The 22992-nt window shown below is 43.3% G+C and overlaps 1 protein-coding gene and 1 long non-coding RNA gene across 8 annotated transcripts in view; both read right to left on the bottom strand.

Annotated features, from left to right (window-relative positions):
- LOC111550612 overlaps positions 1-19421 on the bottom strand; it is a 107770-nt gene extending 88349 nt beyond the window's left edge. Inside the window, exon 1 of the long non-coding RNA XR_002734117.1 lies at positions 19287-19421. This is a non-coding gene — a long non-coding RNA (uncharacterized LOC111550612). The remainder of the gene's footprint in view (positions 1-19286) is intronic.
- Positions 19422-19570: 149 nt separating this feature from the next.
- The window catches only part of MEIS1 (Meis homeobox 1), a 140503-nt gene continuing 137081 nt past the window's right edge, over positions 19571-22992 (bottom strand). For all 7 annotated transcript variants that reach the window (XM_023224054.2, XM_023224051.2, XM_023224056.2 and 4 more), the window contains one exon: positions 19571-22176. Coding sequence is in view for 4 of the 7 variants with exons in the window: in XM_023224051.2 (XP_023079819.1) it covers positions 21893-22176 (284 nt within the window). In the remaining 3 variants the exon portion in view is untranslated. The remainder of the gene's footprint in view (positions 22177-22992) is intronic.

Here is a 22992-nt window from a genome sequence, read left to right as displayed (position 1 = left end):
GAGGCAGAGCTTAGGCAGTAATGCAAGCAATGGGGAGAGACTGTAAATACAGATGAAGCTTTACTGGTTTAATCACTCACCCATGGCTCACCTCCTGCTGGGTGGCCTGGTCCCTAACAGCCACAGACCAGTAAGGGCTCATGGCCCAGGGGTTGGAGACCGATGTTCTACAGCATGGATAGAATCAGAGACCGTAGGGGAAAGAGCCTTTCTCACAACACTTTGAGATGACACATTCCCGCATGCAACTTGGCATTAGGTTATAAAAGTTTTTCATCTGAGGTAATATTTACATCTTCAACTGAGTTTTAAAAAGATAATATTGGGGACATTTGTAGAAAAACAGCATTGTCTAATGTAAGACTGAAAACAAAAGTTGATGTTGACGAAGCTCCAGTAGATACTCCCTGAAATATGGTGGAACGAGGGGTCTTTCTGGGAAACCTGATCAACAAGAGATTGTGTTTGCTATGATTTTCATCACTGAAGGGATCCCAAGTTGCTACTTCAATTAGAATTGGAGAAAGCCATTTCAAAGGATTACTAAATTAAACTATTTAATGGCAATTACAATAACAATATAATATTTAAATTTGGATAGCATGTTTTAAAAAGCAACACATACACGTCAGTCATTTAATATTCTTCTCATAACACCTTTAAAGTAGGGTTCAAAGATAGAATCATCCCCATTTTACAGGCTAACAAACTGATGTTTGCTATGATTGACTTTACCAAAACCACGCAATAAGTAAATGGGAACACTAGGAATTTTTTTTTTTTTTTTTTTTTTTTTTTTATTGAGATGGAGTCTTGCTCTGTCACCCAGGCTGGAGTGCAGCGGCGCGATCTCGGCTCACTGCAAGCTCCACCTCCTGGGTTCACGCCATTCTCCTGCCTCAGCCTCCCCAACAGCTGAGAGTACAGGTGCCCGCCACCACGCCTGGCTAAATTTTTTTGTATTTTTAGTAGAGACAGGGTTTCACCGTGTTAGCCAAATTGGTCTCGATCTCCTGACCTCGTGATCCACCCACCTCGGCCTCCCAAAGTGCTGGGATTACAGACTTGAGCCACCTCGCCCAGTCTGGGAACACCAGGATTAGTTTATAAAATTTCCCAATTTCCAGTCCTCCGTATTATTTCCAAGAACAATGACCAGGAAAATTCACCAAAGGAAAACATTTAATGAACATCCCTTTGCTTATAGCAGGTTCAGTACATTACCTGTTATTGTTACTAAAGCAGACCTTACAGGTCAGTATGGATTATTCTAAGCCAACAGCTACAAATAGGCTCACCTTTCTTACTCTCCTTCACCTCATCCTGCATGTCTATCAACATGAACTCTATTGCTCTTCTGCAATACTTTTAGTAGAATCTGCTCTCAACACAGAAACACACAACTTAATGCCATGGAGATTCCCCTGTCAACATCATCATGCTGACATTTCTAAACGTTCTACAGTATTTTAGAAATGCATTTTTAATTAAAAGTGCCCAACCTTAGAATCAACTTGAGATAGATACCTTAAATACTGTAGAGAATTAACCAGGTAGGGTGACTGGCCCAAATTTCACAGTCATAAAGGGGGTAAAATTATTGACTATAGCTTTATGCTCACATACAGGCTTAATTCCTACTAAACACAATGAAAACACTGCCTACAGATGCCATAACTAAACTTCGTTAAAAATGCAGTATTGCCGGGCGCGGTGGCTCAAGCCTGTAATCCCAGCACTTTGGGAGGCCGAGACGCGCGGATCACAAGGTCAGGAGATCGAGACCATCCTGGCTAACCCAGTGAAACCCCGTCTCTACTAAAAAATACAAAAAACTAGCCGCGCGAGGTGGCGGGCGCCTATAGTCCCAGCTACTCGGGAGGCTGAGGCAGGAGAATGGCGTGAACCCTAAAGGCAGAGCTTGCAGTGAGCTGAGATCCAGCCACTGCACTCCAGTTTGGGTGACAGAGCAAGACTCCGTCTCAAAAAAAAAAAAAAAAAAATGCAGTATTATCACTGGGCGTGGTGGCTCATGCCTGTAATCCCAGCACTTTGGGAGGCTGAGGTAGGTGGATCACAAGGTCAAGAGATTGAGACCATCCTGGCCAACATGGTAAAACCCTGTCTCTCCTAAAAATACAAAAATTAGCTGGTTGTGGTGGCACACACCTATAGTCCCAGCTGCTCAAGAGGCTGAGGCAGGAGAATCGCTTGAACCCAGGAGGCAGAGGTTGCAGTGAGCCGAGATCGTGCCACTGTACTCCAGCCTGGCAACAGAGCAAGATTCCATCTTAAAAAAAAAAAAAAAAAAAAAAAAAAAAAAAAAAAAAAAAAAAAAAAGTATTGTCATTTGAAAAATTGTGTATTTTTAAAATGACTTTAGTAGTGTTCATGCTGATAGACATGCAGGATGAGGTGAAGGAGAGCAAGAAAGTTTCAAGAGCTGAAAAGAATAATGAAGCCACCTCTCATGGTAAGTGCTACAAAAGTGTTTGGTAAATATTTGATAAATAAAGTTGAGGTAAAAACAGAGTTTCTCAGTAGATATCTTCCAGATTTGTTTTTACATTAAAAAATAATTGATACATCCACAATTTCTGAGGTTGCTGAGGAATTCAAACTCTAAACCTCCCTGTATTGCTTTACTAGGGCTTCCATAACAAAATACCACAGACCTGGTGACTTAACAAAAATTTATGTTCTTCATTCTGGAGGCTTGAAGTCTGAAATTAAGGTGATATGGTTTGGCCGTGTCCCCACCCAAATCTCATCTTGAATTGTAGCTCCCATAATTCCCATATGTTGGGGGAGGGACCTGGTGGGAGATAATTGAATCACGGGGGTGGTTTCCCCCATACTGTTCTCGTGGTAGTCAATAAGTCTCATGAGATCTGATGACTTTATAAGGGGTTTCCCCTTTTGCTTGGTTCTCATTTATCTCTTATCTGCCACCATGTAAGATGTGCCCTTCACCTTCCACCATGATTGTAAGGCCTCCCCAGCCACGTGGGACTCTGAGTCCATTAAACCTCATTTTCTTTATAAATTACCCAGTGTTGGGTATGTCTGTATCAGCAACATGAAAATGAACTAATATGCAAGGTATGAGTGGGTTTGCTTTCTTCTGGGGCCATTCTCCCTGGCTTGCAGATGGCCGTTTTCTCACTGTGTCCTTACAGGGTCCTTCCTCTGTGCTCCAGCATCCCTAGTGCTTCTTTTTATGTCAAACTTCCTCTCCTATAAAGACACCAGTTAGACTGGGTTAGGGCCCATACATATTACCTCATTTCACCTCAGTTACTTCTTTAAAGACCCTATCTCCAAGCACAGTCATATTCTGAGGTACTGGGATAGGACTTCAACACATGAATTTTGAGGAACACCATTCAGTCTATTGTCTAGAGCCTCAGCCAATTCCTGGAAAGTTTTGAGCCAAACTGCATCAAATTTCAGACGAGATTTGAGTACCTTCCTCAACCCAAGCTTAGTTTCAGATTTTCATCATGTAGTTTGAGTCCCGTTTGTAGCTTATTGTCTGTCCTGTATTGGAAACTTAGAGGTACTGGTTTCTCCTAGGTATAGGGCAAAAACCAGAGAAAACACTCCTTCATCTATTTGGGAGCTATCCAATTGCAGTTGCTCCAAAAAGAAAAGTCAAAACTCCATATGTTTACTTGAATCTACTTATGGGAGCTCATTGCCCCATTTGCCCTATGACCAGCCAGACAGTCACATATTTACATTTTTCTTTATTTATATAACCAACAACAGGTGAAATTCCTATCAATATAAAAGTATATAACTTAGTCAATGACACAGGCAAAATATTCTCATGACACGCCTTGTGGATGAGCTGGGGTAAGAGATAATGTTCACCCACAGGCATGTGGGTGCTTTTTACCTCAAGACACTGCTTAATGACTGCAGTGTTTAAATTACCCTTCCAGAGAAAAGAGGTATTATGAATACATGCCTACATGGCAGGGGCACCTCAAGATATTGTGGATTGTGAAAACTGCCATTTGCTGACTACAAACATGAAGCAAGAGTGATGTACATCGTTGACAGAACGATCTTCTACCTAACAGGGTTCTGGCAACCTTGCTGCTGATTTCACTCTGTCTTTCTGTTCCCAGAATGAGAACTCTGATATTACATACTTTTGGGTTCTAAAAAGTACTTCAAATACACACCTGGATGCATGAACATACTGTCTCCTGGAATGATAACTCAGTGTGCTTAGGCGTTGATGAAGAAAACCACACAGCCATGCACAAAACCTTGCCCCTTAATCTCCAATTCCACGTAAGTTCTTGATGCCAGCTAGCAAGCTTCGCATTTCTGGTCAGCTCCCTCTCCCATTTCCCATGATGACTGCTCATGTTTCACATTCATCTCAAGCCTTTCCCTTTCCTTTACTTTTAGGGTGATCAAACTTCTCAGTTTGTCCAGGACTGAGGGGGTTCCTGGGAGACAGGCCTTTAAGTACTACAATGTGGTCACCCTCCTACTTCCTCACTCATCATCAAATGACATCTCTACCCATATCTCAAAAAAAAAAAAAAGGTGAAAGTTTTAAGTATGAACTGCTCCCAAATTCTTCCTCCACTACCCCCCACCTGGACATACAATTCTACCCATTATCTGCCTTCAACCTTGGAGGCCAGGTTCTTCCCCTGCTGAGGAATAGCTCCGTTCCTCCATTCTTCACCTGGATGATGGATTTCTCCATTGTTTAACACTCTTTCTTGCAAGCTCAGCATATCCTCTTCCTTCCTTTCATTATACAAATATGTTCAAGTATTTTCCATCTTCAAAATTATATATCTTTTTTCCCCTTTATTACTGATGGGCTGTTCCTTTCTTTTCTTTCACCGTAAACTTCTTGAAAGAGATTGTGAATGATCTCACCTACTCCAATGACTCCTCCCGAATTTTTATCTCCATCCCAGACTCCACTAAAATGTAGAGCCATATTTTCATTGTCCTAATGAGCATCTCTATCTTGGTAAATCAAAAGTACTTTAATCTCAAAGTATCTAAAACAAGTTTAACATCCTCCTTTCCAATCTGTTCTTTCTTCTAAGGTTATCTTTCTAGCAAATGGAACCACAATCCGCTGAATTTTCCAAACCAGAAACCATGCCATGGTTCTCAATATCCCATCCCCCTCCTCTGTGCTCCTATCACCTAATGTCTTCTGGTAATCATCACGTTCACCTCCCATCCCCACCATCATCACAACAGTATTTTCACTGGTTTCTTAGCTCCCTGGCTCTACTTCCATCTCCTTCAAACTATTATTCATGAGACTGACACCAGTGAGGTCATGGACTGAGCTATTCCTATTATCTGGGAGTAGACAAAACCTTTTATCTAGCCCTCTGAACACCAAACTGGCTACAAGGATGTTTCCTTTGGGTTAGTGAGCAATGTCTAATTTTTTCATTAAAATGACTGAATCGATGTTCCACTGGCTTTGTGGTTGAATCAGATAACAATATAAGTTAACTGAAGGCAGCCCAGGATGATGACTGTATTTCTTCATAGAAATGCCATTTGTTGGTGGGCAGCATTGCACCTATACGCAGACCCTTGTCTCTATTTTTGCAGCGCTTTGCAATGCTAACCCCTATAGTCTCTATAATCCCGGCCTCTGGGGCTTAATGATTGAGAGCAAGTAAAGCTGTTACAGAAGCCACTGGTCATTTCATGTCTTTGGCTGTCAGAATTTTCAACTCGTGTCCTACAATGTCCCACATCTGCCTCTTTACTAGGACTGCACTGGCAAACTTGTGACTTTCTAAATAAGTCACTTTCTCTTCCAATTCAGTGCCCTTGCCTGGAACATTCTTCTCTTCCTTCTCCAGCATTCTCAAATGAGTATCTTCAGAAATGAATATGAAAGTTTTCATCTAAAAAACTATAATAAGAAATGCCACTCCTGAAACTGTCTCCTTTCAAAGCTATTCTTCACCCTTCCTTGCTCTGTTCTAGATTGCAGGACTCTAGAATGTGTCTCCCTCCCTTATCCCTTCCATAGCTCCAGCTCTCACTGGACATGCCTGCCCTGGATACATCTCTACCAAGTAGGCCCACCCCCTGGAGTCTGGTGACTCACCTGCGCCCTCTGTCCCTCCAGTCTAGGAATGGTTACAGTTTCCTGCTATTTCCTGCCTCAGGGTGGCCTTGCAGGCTTTGCAGCCTCTCCTATACCCTGTGTAACCAATTTCCTGCATTCGATTCTTTCCCTTGTATACACTCAGAGTGGTTTCTGTTTACTTGGTTAAACTCTGATGTAAAAACATACCCTGATCTCTACTCCCCCTAACCTTAGCCAATGACAAAGAGACTTTTGGGGGCTCCCTTCTTCCATTTTCTTGGTTTAACTTTTGTATTCCCACACCACCTGTTTATACTGCTATGGATTTGGATTGTGGAGTTTTTATCAGTTCTACACTAAGATGAGCTCTTGAGGACATAGACAATGTCCTGTTAATTTCAGTATCTACAGTGTCCTGTTGACTGCTCAAGATTCTAAAACCCACAAATATACAGAGAATTTTTTCAGTCTTACAAAGCATTTGATGGAGTATGCTAGAAATGTTCAAGGATTTAAGACAAGATCCAGGCTAGCATAACACAAAATTTAAATAAAAACTAGTAAATCTGTGGATTTTTACAAGCTGGAGAGGGATGGAGGTGTGCCTTAGAAGTTGGGCTTCTCTCTTTGGAATATGGCATGTTATTTTTCAGTCTACTAGATCACAATCTAGTCATTGGTAGAAAAGTCACCTTTTATTTCAGTGAAGCAACTTAATCAATAAAGGTGTTAATTGCCTTCAGCAAATACTTTGGAACAATAAGGCACTGTCACTTTCCTTCCGGTGGCCAGAGAAGAGCAAAGGAAAGTGTCTCAGAATTCTAAGAGACACTTAGAACTTTGAGGACAGAGCAATATTCCCTTATGAGTCAGAAAAAAATCTAGAACTCACAACTACGACTCTCTATGAGTTCAGAAAAATCTAGAACCCTCTGAGATTTTATTTTATTCAATATAATTTAAAACAATGCTTTACCATATTCTGCAGCACAAAATGATTTATAAAAAATAAATACATTATTATTGTTTAGAGATCAGGAGAAAGATCCATGGAGAATGAATTGCATGTGTTCTAGCAATTCATTTAGGATGACTAATCAGAGTGTCTGCAAGTCTGGTCACTGAGCTAGCCACCTCTGCCCCCCCAAACCTTTCCACTAATGGACTCTTTTCAATGAGGGCATAGGTGTGATACAACACTAATTTTTTTTTTTTTTCTTAGACGGAGTCTTGCCCTGTCGCCCAGGCTGGAGTGCAGTGGCGCAATCTCGGCTCACTGCAAGCTCCGTCCCCTGCATTCACGCCATTCTCCTGCCTCAGCCTCCCACAACAGTATTTTTCTATCTATGTGCTGTGTTATTATGGACACCTTGAATGCTGTGTGCCATAAAATCCTTAACTTTTAAACTTCAGAATAAAGTAATGCAAACATCTTTGCATATGGCAATATTGTAACACAAGGAAACCAGAAAACAGGCTTCTAATTGTCTCTTTAAGATTGTAGAGAGCTATGCAAAAAGAATTCATTTCTCCTTAATCATAACAGCATATTCATATTATAAAATTTGTCTTGAGCTGACTTCCTGCTCTGGTGTGAATCATGGTGGTGGCTGACTTGGCAAGGTATGGCCCATGTGTTGTGTGAAATAGTGCAGGTGTCAGTTGCAACAGAGTCACCATTGTCTTCCTGTAATGAAGTCAGTTTAAACAGCTAAGTGTCTGAAAGTGAATCCCAGTGCCTGGAGTCCAGAAGGTCAATTATCGCAGGGTGTTAGACAATTGGGATTGCATTACTACTAACCAGGGTGCTTTAGTTTTTGTTTTTAATAATGCAATGCTAGTCTGTACTAATAAAGAGAACATATTACGGCAAATATTGAATCAGACATTGTGACACGATGACAGATCTAAATTGCCACAGTTTATACAGAGTCCACAAAACAACACTGACCATGAATTATACAAAGCATTTTATATACAATTTCCATCAAATTCCAGACTTTTTCTTTAGAGGAATTTTACTTGAAACAAGTGGATATGTCCTAAATGGTTTTTTTTTTTCCTATTTAATACATATATTCTACCTCTTGTAATAATTGCTATAGATAACTCCCAATTTTTTTATAGTGAGGGGAATTAATATTGAACTACCACATGCTTTAGCTTTTTCCAAATAACTTCCAGAAAATTTATTTTACTTCAAATAAGACTTTATAGGCATTTACTTGGATTTTCACATTTGTATTTGTTATTCTTCAAATATATTTCCTCCTAATATGAAAATTTTATTATTTTTGAAATGCTTCATGTGACAATGAAACAGGCATCTTCTAACAAAGAGAGCTAATACCACCTTGATGGGAAAATTATGTTAAAATAGTATATTGTTAGGTATACAAATGCCTATTAAACTAAAGCGTCTTATATTTTGCTGAATTTTACAAAATAATGCATCATTTCTTTTTAAAGTCCTACTTTTTCCTTTAATGAATTTTGTTTCATTTAGGGCAAACCTAATTATTTAAAACTAACAAACATGCATTGAAATATTATGAAAGTGGTATTTGAATTATATATTTCAAAATATTTTTATAATGTTTTCTTTATTTTAATCTGTGGGTGAATTAATATATTTCTTTGTTGCAAAATTGGAGAAACTACAGCACTTAGCAACTCTGGGCATTAATTCTTATTGCCTAGGCACCAAAAGTTGGTTTAAGAATGCTAAAATTATTTAAGGTTTAAAACTTTCTTTATAGATTTCTAAAAGGACAGTAAATATATATATACATATCTTTTTTCTTGCCAGGCATATTTAGATAAATTCAGCTGATTTAAAAATTAACTTTTTAGAACTTAACTTGATAGTTACAAATGTTTTAATTTTTGGAAGCCATTACATGTTCATTTTCCTTTCAGCATTAATTATCCATAACGATCTCCACTTATCATATACTCTGGAGAAAACTATATTTGTTTACATTTTCCAGTGCTTTTTAAAATAAAAATAGTTTTCCCTATTAACAATAATGAGAAGGCTTTTCAATTATTAAAATCTTGGCATTTTTGAAGATTTGTCTCTGGCTATTTTAAATAGAAAGTTCTAATGTGAATAAAACTGTTACATAAATTCCCCACATAATAGCTTAATTACTTATAAACTCTGGAAACAATTAGTTCATCATCCTTTGAAGTGAATAAGGCAACTTGCCAGGCTGCGAGCAAAAACGCTTGTCACTTTTTCATGTAATGAGCTTAGTTTCTTTTTGTTATTTTAGATTATTTTGAAAAGGAAACTCGGTGGAATACACTTTAATGTTCAAAAGATTAAAAGTTGAATCACTCACTTCATAAATGGCCTCTGCAACAACACGTAATAAAGTACCAAAAGAAATATTGAAGGCTCTGAAGATTATAATTTATGTTCTTATGGAAATCATTGGAACAGATAATCTGGTTCAAAGATAAAGTTGTGCTTGAATGACACCAATATTGTAAAAGATTGACGAGGACTGTCCTCTCTTTCAGCCTCATAATACCATTCTTCACACAAACCACCAGATTACAGGAGCAGCCTCTTCTCTTCCCGCTCGCAGCTGCTCTTCACTTTCTCGCCTTACCTTCCTCCCCCATCTGCTACTTCTTGCTCTCTCTAGGTCTCCATCTCCCCACACGCACCTCTTTCTCCCTCGCCCCAGGCGTCTGGCTCTCCCATCTCCCCTGCGCCTCTTTTTCACCGCAGTTCACTGTCAGGTGTTTCCCCCCCGACTCTGGCCAAACATAGATCAAAGGAAGTTCTGCATGTAAGTGATTATTGTGAGACTGAAACACTGTATGTCTGAATATTATCCAAAAAATGAGGAAGAAAAAAAGAAGATCGGAAGAGGATGCTGACTGACTTCGTCTTGGCAGGTTCCGGACCTGCCTGAGTGGTCGCAGAGCGCAGGTTGGGAGAGCAGCTCTGGGAGGCCGCCCCCTTAAAGGCCAGCCGGTGACTATGATTGCGGCCAGGGCGTCAGGTGGAGCCTACACCTGAGGCCGCCAGCTCCCTTCCGACCTTGGCGGTCAACGAGCAAGGTCATCTTTAACTCCATCACCTGGCCAGGGGAGTATTTACCTGGCTCCTAGGGAGAGAAACCAAGGCCAAGAGAGGCGGGCAGGTCCCAAGGTGCCAGGAGGCCTTCCCTTGGGGTCCCTCCGGCTGGGGAGGACCCATGCCAGATCGGGGACAGCAAACTTTTGGACCATTGTGCATATTTCAAAATGATATCAACATATTTCCTATACTGCTTCCCTACTGGAAGTTATAATTACAACTCACCCTTCTCTTTGTCCGCCAGAATCGCTTTCAGCGGTCCCAGCAAGTCAACCTACTTTGGGAATGCGTTTTGCATTTTGTAGTGCCCCCATCCCTCCCCAGACCTATATGTCAACGAATAGGGAGTTGAGACATGACACGTTAATGTTTTTAACAGGGGATGCTCTCTGCTCCCACAGAAAAGGAGGGAGACCCTGAGTAGAGGGTGGCCGAGAGGGAGAGGAAAGGAATCACGGCGCCGCTCCTGCGGAAATTCATATTCCGTGTGTGTTCCTCCCTCACCTGAAATAAATCCTGCTGGCCTACCCACACAGACCCAGCAGCACTTATTTATTTGCATGTCATGCTTATAATATGGTAGAAAGCAAGACGGATCTTCGAGAAGGGGAGGGGATGAGGCTCACCTTTCAGGCTCACTCTCTTAAATAAAAAAGAATTGACCGGCTGGGCGCCTAAGAATTTATCTTGAGTTTGTGGTCATTATCTCTATTATATAGCCCCGGCAATAAATAAATCGGGTAGTTACTACCCAACAATAAAACTGTAGTGTATGGGACACCTTACTATTACTTTCTTAATAATATGCCGTTTCTTTCACTTTAAATCTTCCCAGTCATGTCTTCGCACTCGTCTACAAGGATCTATCTTCACCCCTTGAGGTACCAAACCGCTCGGATCATTTTTATATTTCGTGAACACAATAAGTTTTCCTGCCTAGACTTTCTGTTTTTCCTCCTATTTCTAGGCTGCCTAATCTGCTTCAAGACAAAGGGTCGGCCCAGATCAAATGTGTTTTTTCCTCCTCTCTGTTTCAACCACGTTGGGCGTCCAAGTTAATGAAGACCGCCCCCCACGCGGCAGCCAGCTATGGGGCTGCTAGGAAAAAGGGAGCAACGCAGGATCCAGGACACCCAGTCCGGGGAAGATGATCTGTGCTTCCGCGGTGGGCACGCCCTTGGGCGCGCGCGGGGTCCAAAGGCCGAGTTGGAGAAGCCCTGCCTAGGGTAGTTCTACCTCTCAAGACCCTCACCCCCATTCTTGATTGTGTGTGTGCCCATGGAGGGATTTCTGGGGGTCGTGACCCCTCCTACTTCTCGCAGCTCGCCCCTTGACCCAGGCACAGCGCGCTACCCGCGGACGCGAGCGCGAGCAGCGTGGACCCGCCTGAGAAGTCTGTCCTCGCTCAAGTGCGGGCTCCCCTGCGTCGGCGGTCATTAAAACCTCACCGAGGGGCTCGACCTAGGGAACAGACGCAGGGGTAGGGGTTGGGAAGGGGAGCGTCCTGAAAGGTTCCCAGACCCGCGGGCTGGGGAGAGAGCCTCTGCGCTCACACCTAGGGCTCGCTTCCTGCGCGCAACTGTTACGCGGTTCCCACTCCAGTTGCGACAGGCAGCCAGGCGGGAGATGCAATCTGTTCGGGGCCAGAGCCTCGCAGAGCCCCGGGGGTTCTCAGCCCCGCGGGGAGAAGGAGCCCAGCCGACGTCCGGCCGGCGCCTTCCAAAAGCAGCGCTACAATTGCTTTCACGCCAGCGCGGAAAGTGACCTGTCCCCGCAAAGCAGACAGCAAATGACTGCTTCATCCGGGGAGCCACCCTGGCAGGGCGTCTGGGGAGGTGCGCGGGGAGACAAGAAAAGGGACAGTGGGGCGGCAGGGAAAGAAAACAAACAGACCTGCGTTGCTCCCCCTTTTGTCTTTACACCGCTTATCTCAAGAAATCAACTCAACAACAGCAAGTCCCCACCAGGCTTGTTTTTGTTTGTGTGACTTAGATCACAGAACTAGGGACCAAACCTCTGAGAGAGGGAGAGAGAGAGAGAGAGAGAGAGAGAGAGAGAAAGGAGAGCCGCAGCGAGGCTACTGACGGTGAAGGGACGGTGAACTTCTCACCTTTCTTTAACTCAGAACAACACGTCCTTTAAAAAAATTCCGCACCGCCGAGTGTGTGTGTATATGTGTGTGTGTTTCGCTGTTAATTGCATTTTGCTGGGATGATCTTTTACGACTCGAAAACAAGCAGCTGGGAAAATATTCACGTTTGGGACAGAAAACATTTTTTATTTATATCTTTGACATTTAAAAGAGCAGAATTAATTTGTCTTGTCTACATTAGCATTGAGAGAAAGTTTCAGAAATCTACCCGGGGGGAAAGGGAGGGGGACAAAAAGAAAAAGAGAAAGAAAAAAGAAAGCGAAGAAAGGAAAAGAAAAGCTAGGCTTGGTTTTTCTTATTTCAGATCTGTAATCAATCATTGAAATAGGAGGCGCAAAATTGTAAAGATTCGATAGATTAAAATGCAAATGAAAGGTAGAAAAAGAAACATTAACATGGCGATCAAAGATTTAATAACCATAAATCAAGTTTTTTTTTTCTGTTGCAGCTGCAGTTTGTGTGTGTGTTTATGTTTTAATCATGTTCGTTCCATAAATAAATAATTTTGAAACGAGACTAATTTTTCATTATTTTAACCGTAGGCTAAAACACTAAATATTAAAAATAGAAAGAGTATATGATGCCAGATCCCCAACCAAATAAGAGTAAGACTTGTGTTGATTGGTTAAAATCAAGGGGTTTCAGTTGTATGTTTTGAAAATCAAAGTATTATGCTAGAAAATTCTATCTTAACTGACAAAGCCCAAAGTTTTATTTTCTCTTTAATATTTTATGTTAACGACAAGATACCATTTATATTAAATATATGCATGGCTGCATATCCATTCCAGTCTGAGCATTTTCAAAGAACGAAAGTGTCAGAATATTAAATAATACAAACATATATTATTTCAAAGTGCCTTGACAGAATTTCTGGAAAATAATACTCTTTAGGATGATCTGCCTTCCAGAGAAAAAAGTGATGGTTCAACGCAGTTAAAACTTTTCTAGCTTTATTTTTAAAGTTATTTTTCCAAGGGGGAATATTTTAGCCGTTTATTTTATTATTCAATTTAAGGTTTTATGTCAAAGTGTAAAATTATCAGAGATCACTCTAAATACTCATTTTCTCAACTATAATGAAAGTTTTTCATTTAGATCTTTTTATGTAAAACATTAATTTTTATCATTAATTTATAAATATCTAGAACTTTAAAAATAAACACCTGGACTTAGTTTCTCTCTCTCTCTCTCTCTCTCTCTCTGTCAACATCTTATTAACATAGAGAGGACATATATTTTCAGAAGATTGGAAACTTTTTTTTTCTGCTAATACAGACTTTCAATGTTTAAAATAAGCTCTTTGCTTAATTCTGCTTTTGAAGGAATGATTCCCCTTAGTATACTAAAAATGACAATTTCTCCTCTTTCCACAGATGATCACCAAATCTGGAATACATTCCTTTCTAAAACCTTTAAGTTGAATGTGTAAGCTAAGTTAATGTCCACTCGCCGCCACCCCGCCCCCTTCCCGGCCGAACAATCACGTTTTCACTGTGACAGTCCAATAATGCATTTAGTTTAAAATTACACTTGGACCTTTTCTCCTTTGTATTTTTTCATTTACTTCAGTGAAACAAGATGACTTGATTTTCATGGGATTACATGAACTCCATTCAGTGTTACTGGGACATTTCTGCTCAACTAAATACTTGCCTTAATAGACAAATGAACTTCTTTTTATTTGCTGGAGTTTGTAGATGGTTTTAGATAACAGTGTGCAACTGATTTAGTTATTGTTGTTGTGAGAATCGAACAGCCACAGAAGTCATTTATCTAAACCGAAGAGATATGACTCTTGTAAAAGGGAGAAGCAAGGGCAGAATCATGGGGAATTATTTCAGTTTATAGCTATTATTAATTAAACTGGATGTGGTTTTATTCTGGTCTTTTAGTACTGACCTTGTTAAAAGCTCCCAGCTACCTACATTTTTCCCCTCGCCCCCAATTTTTTTCCCCATTTATTAGGACTCACGTGGATTAGGATTGCCATTTCTATATTATAACACCAAGCAGTTACAGTGTAAAATCTCGTGCGCCTTTGGACGATCGCACCCCTCCCAGAAAAAAAAGAAAAGAAATGCTTTTTTTTTCATTCAGTTTTAGCATCTTGTTTCGTTGAAATGCAAGACAGGTACTTGATTTAGCATTTAAGCAAAAGGTTACACAAACCGCGTTTTAGAAAGTGTTGGGATGTCCGACAGGGTCAGCCCTAGATCAGATCATTTTTTGAATGCAGACCTAAAGATAATGAGTACTTGTTGTATTAAAGGGGACAAACAGTACTTTGGCTTCCTCTGACCCCAGAATGCACGGCTCGGTTTCATTGATCATCCTCCTTTATGAGATAATGCAATTACAAACATCAATAAGGGGCTGCAAGGGGAATCATTATGCGGTGACAGTGATAAATGACGGTGCAGAAATAGCATGCTTTTCCCCCCTAACAATCCAGAAGCCCAGGGGCTCCGGGGGCTGAACACAGTCGCCAAGGAAACAGATGACATCCCAAACGGCACCAAAAGAAAAAAAATGAACAGTCTTTCTTTGCCTTTCACTCTTTTCCGTCTTCCAAAGAGTTAGTTTTGGCTCAAGCAGCAGCTGCTACACAAGGCATTTCGTTATTTCAGACATTAAAGACTGGAACGGGCAGTGGGAGTCTCCTCCCCTTTCATCCCCACCCCCACTAGATAACACACAAAGCTCGCTGTTCACAGTTTAGGACTACCTGAAAATGCAAGTCTCAAAAATCAGATTGGGATGGGGTGGAGGGGTGTCGGGAACGTGGATTTGCACAGCCCTTGCGTTGTGTTTCCCCTGCTTTTGTCCAGTGGAAACTGAGTCTCCAGAACAAGCTGGCGCCTCGCGGGTCAGCCAGTAAGGGAACGGGTGCGCGTGGCTCGCCTCCATCTCCCTGCAGTGCCAGACGCTGCTCTGTGCCAAGGCTCGGGCTGAGGAGCAGGCGACTGTTGGGGGTGTTTGCTGCTGTGCTGGGTTTCTTTGGGATGGAGTTATCAATGGGCGCAGATATCGCCCCTAAATAGAGAAATCTGGTTCTTTAAAGCCTCTGGGTGCCTTCAGCAAGCGGCTTCAAAAGGGCCTCACTGATCATTCCCCACCCACCCATGCCCAGAAAGGTGGGTGAGGTAGATGGGCGCAAAAAGGCGTCGGGCTACCAGACTTCTGCGACGGCCCTGAGGCTGCGGAGGACTAGGAGAGGGGCAGAACCTCTGGACGCTAGGTGGAGAAGGGGAACTTGCCACTTTGGGGGAGGGGAGGAGGAAGAAAGCGTACTGAGGTGTGAGGGAGGCCTAGGAAGAAAGGCAGAGGGAGGAGAGAAGCAAAGCAAGCAAAAGCAATCCCACCCTTCCAGGAGGTCATCACCCCGCAGAAAACAGACACTGGGTTTCTGACACCTGCCCAGTCCCCCTCGGCGTGGAGTTAGGGACCCCCGCTCGGCGCTCCCTGCCACACACGGCCCCCACCGGGAGGAGCGGGCCAAGCGGGTGCGCGAAGCAGGTGACTTTATTCACTGCTTCCCCAATCGGCGAGGTCCCGGGACTCGTTTTCCGCCTGGAGATTAAGATCATTGCTCGCGTAATGAACTTAATGCTTTAGGGTAGAGGTGAGTGTGTTTGAGAGTGGGCAGGGGTAGAAATTACCGACCCGATCGATGGGAGACTGGCTTAAAACTAATCCCTTTTCTCCAGGGCTTCACCGCCCGAGTTTCCCCTCAGTGGGCTGAGCGCGCCAGGATGTCAGGAGGCAGCGCGCGAAGGGGTGACCCGTGGGGCGCGGCAAGCCAGAATCGAGGCCCTAAAAATGCTTCCCCCATCTCCCGATGGAGACCCCCAGGGTACTATTTTCAGAGCAAAGGCTCTTTAAAGCTCAAAAGTTGGCGAACTGATTGCTCAATACGTTGTTTGTTTTTCCTTTCAGCTCCGCCTAGGGAGAGAATGTTTCAGACGCCTTGGCTGGTAGAGCGGGCCGAAAAGGGAGCCCTCCCTCTCCCCGTCATCAGCTGTCTTCCTCAGTTGCCTGACTCCCTTTCTCGCTCACTACTTTTTCCCCAAACCTTGGAATTCCCAGCCTCCCGTGGTCTCCTCTCCGTGGCCAACCTAAGTGAAACGCGCCGCTAGCAGCCAGTGGGCAAGGCATGGCATGGGAGACAAGAATGAGACAAGGAAAAGTGCCCAGCCAGGCAGGGCGCCCCACTACCCAGTTCCACGCCTCTCTCCATCGGCGTCCAAGCTCCTACCCGGGAGCTTTGCAGCATGAAGTGACGTTTTTACTGCCTTCCCATGGGCCAAGGGCCTGCGGGTATCCGAAAGGCTGGGCAAAGTTTGAAGAGCTTATAAAGTGATCCTGAGGAGCTTCTGCCTAGGACGTCGGGGTGCGGTCTACGGCTTCCCGGCTGCTGCTCCAGACTCCGGCATTCACTGCCCAACGCCCTCCTAGCTGGCCGTGCGCGCGTTCCCTGTGCCCTAGAGTCCCCAGGCTCTCTGGGTCGCGCTCTCAGGGCCACTATGGGACTCTGGAGTCTGGGGCCCCGATGTGGCAAAGTCTATTAGGAAGTCTCCGGGCTAATACAAAGCACTCCGAGAGGTTCCGAGGAAAGAGGACGCCCACCCAGGAGGTGCCTCTCCACAGCCTCCTTCGCACACCCCTGGTCGCCCCATCTCCAGAGACAAAGTCAACAGTCCCTTAGACTATACTCTCAGATTGGGGTGAAGAGAGGGCAGGAGGGTGAGGCAGGAGCCTGTGCAGGGCCCCCGGCCAGAGCTGTGGTCTCCGGGCAAAGACCTGCCCGCCCACGCACTGGGCCTAGGCCGGGACCCAGCGCATCGTGGGACTCAGGAGTAGCACGTCCTGACTGGACCTCCGCGCAGCTGCCCGCGGGATTTCCTCTCGCGGCACGGAGCCGGGCCCAACCTCAGAACAGGAGCCTCTCCCCTCCCGCTCCTCCCGCACACTTGAGGCACACTGCACACAGCAACTAACCCCGATTGCAAAGTTGAGCGCGAAGTCTGCATGCCGCGTGGGAGACGCGAGAGGGAGGGGGAGGGCAGGGCTTGTGTTTTTCCTTTTCAGAATCCTTCGACTTCACTACGAAGTTTGCTGGTAGGCGCCTGTGCTCCGGGGTCGGAGCCTCCCACCAAGGCTCCTTCCCCTCCCCTTCTCCCCGCCCCCACAAGCCGAACCAGCCGCAGCCTCCGCCCGGACCTGGCCGCCCGCTTGGTCCCCCTGACCCGGACCCTGCACCCAGGTTGCCGCGCCGCCCTCCCGGCCTTGCCCCCGGGCTCGGCTCGGGGCGCTTTTCCCTGGGGCGAAACTTGCCCGCCCCGCTCACTGCAAGAAGACACCCGCTGCCTCCCGAGGAACTCCTAATACCATCCATACAGCTTTAATGCGTTTATAATTCGATAAGTGATTTCAATTTGAAATTGTTAGTAACTAATTTTATGGGCAATTTTTCCACATCAAATATTTAAGCATCAGATTAAGGGAGCCAGTTCCGACACTGGATAATAAGGGGGTTTCCCCCACTCCCGCACCTCCGCCTCCCTCCGTTTCCTACCGAGTCGTTTTTCCAAATCCCCAAAAGATGGCAGTCGAAGCCGACTTTCCTCTTTTCCTGTGGCTCTGCGAAGGGAGGGGGAGAGAGGACGATGGGGGAGTGCGAGAGTGGCGGGGAGAGGAAAAGAGAGAGAGAGGAGAGAAGAGGAGGGGGAAGGGGGAGGAGGAGGAGGGGGGGGGGGGGGGGGGGGGGGGGGGAGGAGGAGGAGGAAAAGGGGAGAGAGAAGCTAGACGGTGCATGGACTTTTCAAACTAATTCTTTCACGCGTTTCTAATGCAAGCAAAAAGCAGTGGTGAATTTCCTGGAAAAGTCCTGGCAGAAACGAAAGCCAAAAAACGTGCCTTGTGGCCTCAGGGTACGGGATGTGAGAAACTCAGCACATTCAAGCTAAACCCTCATTTTAGAACAGGAGAGGGAGAGGGAGACCCAGAGAGGAACCGATTCGACTGATTTTGGGGTCTTTCTTTGTATTTTAACATTGTACGTAAGTACTACACAACTAGGCAACGTGTTTCCTCGAGGACGGCACTCTGCGAATTACATAATGAGGGGAAAGAGGTAGGGGTGGGGAAGGGGAAGGGGTGGGGGCAGACTGCAGTGGGCGGAGGGGAGACTGGGGCGAGCAGCGGATGAATTGCAGACCAGTTGCCAAAACTTTTTTTTTTTTCCCTGCTGCTGCTGCTGCGGCTGCCTTTGCTGCTGCCTTTGCTTTGAATGTGGGTAACTAGGAAACAGCAAGCCGTCTGAGAAGACGGAATTTCCAACGTGTAAAATGTTCTTAACGGAACCATTGAGCGAGTGCAATAAGGCGTGAGGGGGAACTAATCTTCCCATTTAAATGTTTGTGGCAATTTTATCTAAATGAATTTTAATGCTAAACGAGGGTAATTCCCCATTTGTAGCGCGTTTACTTCTCTTTCCTGTGCTTCTAAAGCAGTCGAACATCATGCAATGAACAATAACAATAAAAATACTGTCAAGGCATATTATTCATTTTGAATGTGTTATAATTACAGCTGATTAAATATGATAGAGTAAAATATTTTTGAATTTTTTGAAAAAAATTAAATCATACTAAAAAGTAGTCCCAGAGCCAGCCCCCTCCCCACTCCACCAAATAAAAATAAAAACCAGGTACAATTTTCTGCCCTTGTTTAGAGGAGGGCGTTTTGGTTTTGCCTTTTAAGAAACATCAAAAACACTCTCAGCACCTCTATTATTTGCCTCTTTAGGATAAGTGTCCTCAATAACCTCTGAGCTGGCTCTGAAATTTACATGAGGAAAAGCTAAAATAGCATTAAGAGGGGAGGGCATCGAGGCAGGGGAAGAAAGGAACTGCGAAGAGCGAGGCTCTCACCTAACTGGCTCACAGAGCGGGGAACGCACGGAAATAGCAGTTTCTTTTTTCTAATTCCTGGACACTGCTGGTCTCGATTCTTCAGAGTCACCATATTCCCTAACTACTCTTCACTTGTAAACCTCCCTCCCCTAGGGCCTCTCTCTCTCTCCCCCCCCCCCCCCCACCACATCTCCTCCCCTTTCTTTCCCTCCCCCACCCATCCTGAGCCTCCTCAGGAAAAAAGGCTGAAAATAACCAACTCACCCGGGCATGTACTGGGGAGGAGAAGCAAACAGATGGTTAGTTTATAAAGTTTATTATTAATTTTTAAAGTAAATAAATGGTTGTTAACTGCTAGTAACCACCTATCAAAAGAGAATGATTTCACTCATATCGACTATTTAGGTAGAGGAAGAATTACCACTGGGTCAACAAGGGAGATTTAAACAATCCCATCTATGGGCTGGGGAGGGGTAGAGGCGCGGCCAGAGATGGCTGCAGTAGGCTGAGCCTTGCTCTTGTGCATCCACGTGTTTAGAAACCAGCAAAAGGTGAGAATGCATTGCTGCTCCAGCAGGTGAGTCAGTCAATCACACATCACCTAGTAAAGCCAACCCACAGCTGGTTTCTCTTTTCCGAATAGAAAATAGAATTGCTAAGGACCGGTTTATAGGGTGACTTGGGCCTGAGTGTCAGACTTGAGTTTAAGGCTCTCTGTCCTCCGACCCATCCTTTGTTTACAAAGCAATCACTGCTAAAAGGTTTATTTTTTAAAACGAATTTGCCTTAATTAAAATATTTGTATATTTTCCTTAGCTTTGGGAAGCACTTTTTATAGCAGCAATTTTATTTAAATAAAATTATAAGCTATTCCAGCTTAAACATATTATTTTGTAGCATTTAGCCCGCTGCCATGCTGAAGTCTTGTACAGCTGTTCTGGAAAATTGGTTAATAACCAGTTTTATCCAATGAGAACATAGAGCATATTTATAAAAATTAGATTTTGAAGTCTGGTCTCTTCAATTCGTGTAGTTAATTTCCTAATAAACATATACTGCTCATCCTAGGTAACATCCTTAGTAAAAGACTTAACTTTGTACTTAGGTTGCCTTTATGTGCAAGAATAATTTCAATGATATTAGATGAGTAATTCTGTTGGATGTAATTCTGAGTCTAGAGTTAGTTTAGTGCCTTTAGGCCTCAAATTTGCTGATATTAGGAGTTCATTAAGTCAGCTTAAAGAAATCAGTGGTTATTATTAAATAACTTACTTTGTGGTTAAAATTGTCAAATACATATATGGCTTAGGGAGCCAAAATTAATTTTTATATTTACTGCATTAATCTTTAAAAATCTGGGGGGCAGTAAACAAATGTTTCAAGCAGTGGAGTCAGCATGACAAAAATAATCTTGTTTTTATTTTAGATTCAGATTTCATTACTGCACTCAAACGACTACAACTGGGCTTGGCGTTATTATACAATCCAAACTGTTTCCATCAGAAACGCTAAGACTCAGTGTGCAATGATTGTTATTAATAATTAGCTCCTTGGTTTCTTGATAGAAAAAGGCTATCAACAAGCATTTGTTTATCCACAACAAAAAGTATAATTAGCTTATCCCACTTAGTAAATCTTGTATGCATGCCAACTCATACCAAACTGCTACTTTTACAAAAAAATTGCAATAATACAGTTCATTTTTCCAGTCCTTTTTGCACAAAATTTATTTACAATGTCTACATAAATGCTCCAAGGTGGGACTATGAAAAAATACACACATGACTGATGCTTTGCTCAGAAATAAAGTCAACATATTAAAAATAAATCTTCAGTCTATGTTTTAGAGCTGCTTAAAACAGGAAGTGATGTATAAGGTGGTGGTTGTTGCATGGGGACAATGATGCTTGATGTGACAATTAGGCTTCTAAACACACGGCCTTTTGGTTTCCATGCCTCCTCCTACCAGTCTCCTTAAGACACTGCCTGCAACAGCTGATTAATCATTGTTGATGACTGCAGTTTTTCCCATCCTTCCCGATTTACATCTGTTCAGGCCAATTCAAATATGGTGAGTAAATGAATTAGACATGCAAATTCAAGCCCCAGGCTAGAGAGAGGGAGAGAGAGGAAAAGAGAGAGAAAGAGAGAGAGCGCGCGCATGGCTGAAATCCTAGGCGAGAAGAAAGATTCTTCTGCCTGATAGTTATTTTAATGCTCTAAAAATCCTGCAAATCAGACCTTCCTGTCCCTTGCAGGATAACTGTAAGGCTTTTTAATGTAAGGAGGCTTCTGGAGGAAGTGAAGAGCTATGGAAACAACACACATAGTGTGGAAAAATTTCACATTTTTTTTAAAAAATCTATAAGAAACAACGTAATATGGATAACAGTATAATAGCATTTACAATATTTCACTCTTTGTTCTCTTAATGTCTTATATAGTTATTTAGCATGTCCCCCAAATTGACTTCAGTTGGTATTTCCTGCTTTTTAAGGTCCCTATGAAGAATTAGGGATGCTCCTTGGTCCAGAGTAGATGCCAAGAATGGAACTCCACAGTCATTGCAGAAAAAACATGATTTGAAATCAGTCACAATTGCAGACAATGCATATTCCCTTAAGCTACTGAGCATGAATGTCCATGACTTGTCCACTCATTGTTGGGTCTCCTGTATTAAGAACCGTGGGGCTTGATGCTGACATTGGCATTCCAGGGTGGGGCGGTCCTCCATGCATCATCACTGTTGGGTGGTGAGGGTGTCCAGGAATGTACGTATGCATGGGGGGCCCATGACGCAGCTGAGCAGGATGGGGGGGCATCTGGGGTTGGGTATAACTTGGCTGTCCCATACTCACACCCATTGGACCACCCCGGGCTACATACTCCCCTGGCATACTTTGCAGCCCTGTAAGAAATTCAAAAGAAAGAAACAAAAAGAAAATATTATGAAAAAGCAATAGTGTGGTTCTGGCTATGACAATCCTATAAAAGCCAGGGAACACTGTGATTAAGGGAACATCGTTTTGTAAAACATTCTTTTGATTCATACAGAAGAAAATAAATGAGAAACATCATGCTGGAAACTCACATTTTGCCACTATTTTCCTTTCACTGTCACTGTTATCAGGTCCGCCTACTGAGGTCTTATTTATTAAAAAGAATAAAATTGTTATTTGAGGTCTGGTCTGAAGAAGCACTTTTGTCTCCTGAAATATTCTCTACCAAGAATACAAGAATACACTGAGCTGGTCACCAAACATCTCACAGGAAGCTGAACTAGACAGGCTCACTAAGGGTGATTACTTATCAAAACCTGTACTTAAAAAAAATAAAAAAAAAATCAAAACAGTTATCAATGAATTCTTTCCACATGGTTTCTTAGAGCTGGGGAAAAGAAAACCTTCACAAAACGCTGTCCACCTTACAATGATTTTGAGAACAATAAGAAAAATTGGACCTAAAACAATACCCCTCCTGCTTTGAGGGGGCCTCTTGTCTTCTGCATGGATTGCTATAGTTGATGGAAACTGACAGGTGTATTGTTTCTGAGAGCTATAAGCTCCATAATCATCAAGGGTGAAAGGCATAACGCTATTGCTAAGTAGGTTCAATTGGCTTTAGTTCTAAGTAATAGTGCACTGTGAATACGATGAACACCTTCGAATAAGGTCTCCAGGCTCTAGCAATGAATGGCTGCTTAATCTAGCCTAAAGGAACATTT

Source organism: Piliocolobus tephrosceles, chromosome 15 (assembly GCF_002776525.5).
Source record: "Piliocolobus tephrosceles isolate RC106 chromosome 15, ASM277652v3, whole genome shotgun sequence".
NCBI classification, from domain to species: domain Eukaryota; kingdom Metazoa; phylum Chordata; class Mammalia; order Primates; family Cercopithecidae; genus Piliocolobus; species Piliocolobus tephrosceles.
The sequence above is the reverse complement of the archived record's forward strand: the minus strand, read 5'-3'. Positions and strand labels throughout refer to the sequence as shown.